At 44.5% G+C, this 6,855-nt stretch overlaps 1 protein-coding gene across 1 annotated transcript; it reads right to left on the minus strand.

Annotated features, from left to right (window-relative positions):
• Window positions 1-1,879: 1,879 nt before the first annotated feature.
• On the minus strand, window positions 1,880-4,586 carry LOC130869473 (ubiquitin carboxyl-terminal hydrolase 10). Its single transcript, XM_057761677.1, has one exon. The coding sequence runs from the start codon at window positions 4,502-4,504 to the stop codon at window positions 2,123-2,125; it is 2,382 nt and encodes a 793-aa protein (XP_057617660.1). The 5' UTR covers window positions 4,505-4,586; the 3' UTR covers window positions 1,880-2,122.
• Window positions 4,587-6,855: the final 2,269 nt, after the last annotated feature.

The following is a 6,855-nucleotide window of genomic DNA, read 5'->3' on the forward strand; positions in this document are numbered from 1 at the left end:
ATCCGAGTCACTACTGCGCATTGTAAAATCTTCCAGGAAGCAGAAAAAAAAAACCTTTTTACATGAACTTTTTTTAAAAAGTGCAACATGGGACTAGAGTACTTGGTGCTCTTTTCAACAACCCAGCTTCGGTTCCTTGCTCCCACATGGTGCTCACAACTCCAGGTCCAAGGGATCCCTCCCTTTCTTCTGACATCTTCAGGAACCAGGTACACACGCGGTACACATACATTCATGCAGGCAAAACTCTTGTAGATATAAATATATAAAAATGAAAAAAGAAGTTATAAAACAAAGCAAAGAGGCACTGAAAGATTTCCTGATTCACTTTTCCCTCAGAACTTCGGTTTCTAGACCACTGTGCTGATACCACCAGCAGATGGCGATGTTGGCTCAGAAAAAGCCAGACCATACCTGTGCAAGGTCCTTAGTTCTACTCTTTGACAGAGATATTTTGCTTTTAATTACATTGTTGCTTTATTAATTTGTGATTTCTCTTTGATCTTAAAGCATTAAAGTTAAAATTTAAGCAAAATATTAAATTTAGCATCCTGAAAGTCGCTCTTAGACTCGTTCTGTAGAGAACATGTGCTAAGGCATCCAGCAATAAGGACAGCCACACAAGATGGTTTCGCTTATGTTCCCAGGAGCATGAGAACAGCAGTCCTTTATATGTCACTTCCAAAACAAAATAACTTTCACTTTTACTGCTATATACTTGAAAATTGATGAGGGACACACTTGCCCCAAGACTAAAGAATTATAAAATAAGACACAGGAGCTGGGAGTAATTAAATTTTTTTAAATTATATATTAATTACAGTAATGCCAAATATTGTATTCACTATGATATTTTCATGAATATATGCACCGTATTTTGGTGCTATTCCCTCTCTCCTCCTACTTGCTCTTCCCAGCTCGTCGACCCTCTCTCGCCTGTTAAAACATTTTTCTAACCCAGTGTGTCTAATTAGGGCTGTTTAGAGGATGTTGTGTATGAAGTTATTTACAGGAGCATATGCACCTTACCTTGGCTGTACCACTGAAGAAAACGGCTCTTTCTGCTCCACCGACCGTGAACAGCCTATAGAGCCTCAGACAAGGACAGGGTCTCGTGAGCCCCTCCCTCCTCCACGGCAGGTTGCTGTCTGGCTGAGTCTCCTACAGATCTTGTTCAGGTTCTTGTTCACAATTGCTGTGAGCAATTCTAGATCTTTTAACTGTGTACTGCAGATTAACTGAATTTACAGAGACTCTATGAAACCAAATGAGGGGATATAATAGAAGTCTCTTAAGTCCTTTAAAGAACTATTGTTTCCAGGCTTTTTTTTTTTTTTTTTTTTTTTTTTTTTTTTTTTTTTTTTTTTTTTGCCTCATTTTCCTGAGGCGGTCAATTGTATTGTTCAAGCTATATTTTTCACTAAAAGTAGTTAAAAGCCCTCTTAATAAGCAAGTATCAATATATGCTATAAATGTAGATATTTCAAGAGCTTCTGCACCAAAATCAAAGGACATTATGCCAGGCGACTTTATTTGGGGTCTTAAAAAGTAGTCTGTGTGAGATCACAGGCTAGCTGTCAATGCCTGCAAGCTTAGATAGGGAAACATCCCCTTTGCCTTGAAGATACTCCTTATCAGTTGTACCTGTTTTTAGATTAAATCATGATGGAGTTTTTCTTTTTTTTTTTTTTTTTTTTTAACTGGCTCATTTTTATCGTTTATCAAAAACTAAAGGGTAAGGGAGGAACGTGTGATGAATTAAAAAAATTACTTTTTAAGGAAAGATAAAATTCATTTTCACAAATGTACAAGAGCTGCTGGTGTGGGGCTCATTTCACTATGCAATCAGACTGGGACACAGTGACAGTGCGAGCCACCTCCTCGCTCAGGAGCCAGCAGGTCTTCAGAAGCGCCACCAAGTAGTGTGCATTTCCTCACTCAAGCGACAGTCTCTGAAGTTAGTCATCATGAGCTGCGCTGTGCAGACCCCGACATCTCTCATTCAAGCCCACTGTTGCAGAGGGAGAGTTTCTCTCTAAGGAGACACTAGAGAGGTGGGAAGTGAGTGAGCTGGGAGTTGTAGGAAGCAGCGTCAGGCACACACGCAGGCACACGGACACGGCTACAGCAGGTCCACACGGCGGTAATACAGGAGGTAGGCTGTGCGGTCAGCAGTTGGCTTCACCACCTGGTACTGGTTAATAACCTTGACTGTTTGGTCATCGATTCGCAGCCATCCATTGAGCCCAATCTGGAAGACGTCTGTAGTGTAGTGGCCGCCCGTGGCACTGTTACCGTGATGGTAGACCACTGCGAACAGCCTATAGGTTCTGTGGCATTTAAAATTCTTATTTTTGACTCCCGGAGAAAGTAGTTCTTTGCTGATCTCCAAATCCACGGGGTAGTCAATGTTCTTGACCAGCTTCTGACACCCACCCGTCTTCTCATAGACAAAGCGCTTCAGATGCAACACGAGGACAGGAGGGAGCTTCTCCAGAGTCACTCTCCGGCTGACTTCAACCTCCTGCTTGGTTTTGGTGGTGTAACCTTGGACAGACTCTCTTGCCACCAAGCTTTCCAAGGCATCCTGGACTGTGCGTATCTTGTCAGACTGGATATCCAACTGCAATGTGAAAAACGGCTGCAGAGTGGCGGATTCTTTGGAACTCTGCTGGTAAACCACAGACCTGATATGTCCACCGAAAATGCCAGTGATAGGAGTCTGAACGAAATCAGCCTGCCGGGTGACGGACGTCTTATTCCTAGGACCCACTTGCTCCCACTCATCCTCACTCCCTTCGCCAGTGTCTTCCTGCTCTTCGTCCTCTATCAAGTGGCTTCTGGGCCCATTGGAAACAGTAAGTTTTTCATGAGTGGGGGAGAGGAGCTTCTTCAGGCTCAGCATTTCCTCATGAAGTCCATTGAGAATGAAGCCTAAGTACTCCTCGGCATCTTCCTGTCGGCCCTTTTCAGACAGGCTTGACTTGATAACTGTCAGGAGTCTGTAAATGTACGTAGGTTCAAAGGCGGCTCCTGGGCGAATATCTCTCACGATTTTATCCCCGAGAGCTTGGCGGGGTTTGGGAGGCACTGGCATGTTAGTGAACTCGTTCATTAGCCGAACAAAGCTATCTATCATGGGCGTTGATGTGCAAGGCCTTTGCACTTTTGAATACAGAGGAATGAACTTCATCAGGTGATACATCGGAGGGCAAGCCACCAATGCCTGCAGGGTGGCATTAATGTAGCACCAGTTTCCTTTATTGATCAGCCCGCGGGGTTGCAATGACACTGGCTTATGTATCAAGGTTACAGTCTCCAGTAACTCTGCAATCTTTATGGCTACAGGATCCTCTGAAACTGGAACAAACCCTTCTTTGACTTCCACCTGCTTTTCAGAGGCCAGGGGAGATGGGACAGGGGGGGAACACTTAGTTTCCACATATGCCATGGGCGAGGAAGAAGAGGGCTTAGAATCATGAAAGAGGCTAGCCCAGGACTTTGCGGGCTGGCTAATGGGAATGGCCCCAGATGCAGAGAGCACACTGTCGGCAGGAGGTGACTGGCTCTCAGGCTTTGCAGGGTCCAAGTCTGGGCTCTCCTCGGTGTGTAACTCTACCCCATTGGCAGCAGTGTCCTCGCCCAAGGATTCAAGTATTTTTCCATTAGCAACTGCAAGAGTCTCAGTAGTATCAGTGCCAACGTAGGGCTGCGTCACAGCTGTCCTTAGAAGGCTGTCTGCAGGGAGGCAGGGTTGCTCAAAGTCAGTTCCATGGCAGCCCTCGAGCAGCCCTGCAGTCCTGCTATCACTACCTAGTGTTCTGGGGAAAGGACTGTCAGGCACAGGGTCACTGATGAAGTCCATGGGATTCTGAGGGCTGTCACAAGTCCTGGGCATAACTGAAGGAAGCATATCGACCATGAACTCAGCATCCTCCACACCCACACTGTTCGTAACTGCTGAACTGGCATGGCCGTTGACCAGCGCAGCTGGGGAAACAACTTCATCATTGCCATCTTTCAGATAACTGTAGTATCCAGGGGGGCGCTTCTTCTTCTTTTTCCGCTCCCTTTGACCAAGACCACCAGTGCTACCATCGTTCTCCAAGGCTTCTCCCTCCACGTTAGAGCTGTTTTCCAGAGTCAGGGCCGAATCTGGGTACTGGTCAACGGAGCTGTAGTTTTCATCTTTATCTATGCCATCAGGGGTCTTTTTGGAAGTTGTGCAACCAAGAATAAACTCAGGTGCCTGGGGATTCAGAGTGCTTGAAATACTGTAGCTGGGGGCTCTCGGCAAACCATCACTTGGTTTGATGACTTCATCAACCCCAAACTCAATCCTCTGATGTTCTTGTCCATCTGGTAGTTCATCTTCAGCCTGTGTGCCACACAGAGTCCCACTGTATGGAGGGAGCTCAACTGAAGAGCGGGGAGTCACAAAAAACTGATTGAATTCATCAGGGCTGAAATCGCCAAAAATACACTGCGGATTGTGGAGGGCCATGGCGGCCCGTCTCAATGAGGCTCGGCGCTGCTCTGCCTCCTCACGCCGCGTCCCCCGTGGCCGCCATCTTCTCGCCGCACAGACACACTCCCATGATGGAGTTTTTCATGACCTATGTTGATACCTCCAAACCACAGACTTCTCTGTACCTTAATAATTTCTAATTCAGAGGGAAAGAGCCCATGAGTAGCTTCAGGCGTGACTAAATTTATTTATTTATTACTTCATGTGTTAATTTAATAATGATTTATTAAGCCCCTGGATATTATCAAGATAGGATTAAAGAAAAATGTTAAAACCCTATGGAAAAAAAAAAACCACTTCATTCTAAGTAGCTTATAGTACAAGTCCAAACTTGGATGACCCTCAGGCCCTGTACCGATGGCTGTGAGCGACACTTACTTCATCTTCACAATGAGTTCATGAGGTTGGTGCTAATTTAATCAAGTGAGTAGTGACTTGGCTTAGTTTCTTAGCCTTGGAGTGTGTGACCTTGGGAATGATGTGAAATTTCTTTCTTGGTTGCCAAGAAATATCATTTAGATCATGAGGGGTTGGCAACAGCTTAGATCAAAGTGAGTCATCCAGCAGAGAAAATTCACTGAACAGCTCTGTACCCAGTGCTATGTACCCAGTGCTCTGTACCCAGTGCTCTGTGTCCAGTGCTCTGTGCCCAGTGCTATGTACCCAGTGCTATGTACCCAGTGTCTGTACCCAGTGCTCTTTGCCCAATGCTATGTACCCAGTGCTCTGTACCCAGTGCTCTGTGCCCAGTGCTCTGTGCCCAGTGCTATGTGTCCAGTGCTCTGTGCCCAGTGCTATGTTCCTAGCACCATGCTGACTAAGAACTGTAAAATGAATCCCTTCCCATAAAAGGCACACTCAAGTGTATTCATATTTTTCCTCCTTTGAAATTACATTTAGTACTGAATCTTGATATAATTTTCTCTTTTACTAGAGTTTATTCAGAAAAAGAGAAATATATGAATATTTCCCATGATACAAATGAAGACAGTGAGTATTCCAGAAGCAAAGAGAAAATTCCCTTAACCACAAGGGTAATCCTAATCCCGTGGCAATTCCAGCTGTTGCGGTGACGAGAGAAACTGAACAGCCTCCAACCCCCTCCTCCTAGTTCAGAAGCAAAAGACCTGGGTTAGAAGCAAAACAAAACAAAAATAAAAAAAAATTAAAAAAAAAAAAACAAGCTTCTCTCTCTACTGCTGTGGATGATGAAAATGTGTGGTGACCACCAGAATTTGGGGTGGAGATGACTAGACCAACCCACCAAACTCTGAAGTGAGTGTTTAACCAGCACCCATTGTGAGCCAGGGTGTCAAAGTTATCTTCTGATTCTTTGGGGCAAATCTGGGGTCTGGACAGTTAGTCTCCTCGGGCTGTGAATGAGCAAGAAAATAACATTATAACTGACCCATAAAGAGCAGCTACAAAATCTTAGTGACACATCACAATCAGCATTTATCTTCCAAGGCCAACAGGGGACTGGCTGACCCAGGCTGAACTAAATAAAGCATAGGTCTCCGTGAGGCAATCTTTGTTAATATTAATATAGCCTACTGTATATGCCAACAAAACATGTGGGCCAGAGCAAGGGACTCAGGAATTTGAAAACCTAAGTAATCAAAACAGGAAAACCCTAGAAACCATCTCTTATCAAATTCAGAGGAATTGAGAAACCTCTTTAGGGGAAAATGCATTTATTTACTCTCGTGAAAGATGCTTGCTCCAGCGCACACGAGTCTGGACGTCAGAGGACAACCTGGGGGACTGACTCTTGCTGTCTACGTCTTTGAGGCAAAGTCTTCTCTCTGCTCCTTTCTGCTGAGATGTTGCATCCTCCAGGACAGGTGGCCCGGAGGTTCTGGGAGATTCTGTTGTCTCCACCTCATGATGGGCTAATCTGCAATTACAGATGTGTGACATTCCCTCTGGCTTCTTGAGTGGGTTTCAGAGATCACAGTGAATCATCAGGTTTGTATACCTAATATTTTCACCTGCTGACCCATCCTTCTAGCCCTCTCTGAAACTTTTAATGAGACCAAGATTACATTGGCTATGAGAAATAAGAGTGGAATACTATGAGGGGGAAAGGCCAAATTCACTAAATAATGATAATGAACAATGAAAATGGGAAAGTGAGTGTGAATGAAGTCAAAAATGAAAATCAAAAACTAAGAAATGAAGTTAAAAATTGAGATGAATTCATGGTGGGTGGTCTCTCACATCTGCAGAAATCTTATCCATGTGGCTTAGAAGCCATTTTATAAAGAGGAGACCATATGAAAGAATATATTTCCAAGACAGGAGCTCTAGGATTCCCTAAGGAAACT

This window comes from Chionomys nivalis, chromosome 2, assembly GCF_950005125.1.
Source record: "Chionomys nivalis chromosome 2, mChiNiv1.1, whole genome shotgun sequence".
NCBI lineage: Eukaryota > Metazoa > Chordata > Mammalia > Rodentia > Cricetidae > Chionomys > Chionomys nivalis.

Bases quoted from the DNA above. Each gene is read 5' to 3' on its own strand.
- LOC130869473 (XM_057761677.1), bottom strand. From the start codon at position 4,504: ATGGCCCTCCACAATCCGCAGTGTATTTTTGGCGATTTCAGCCCTGAT.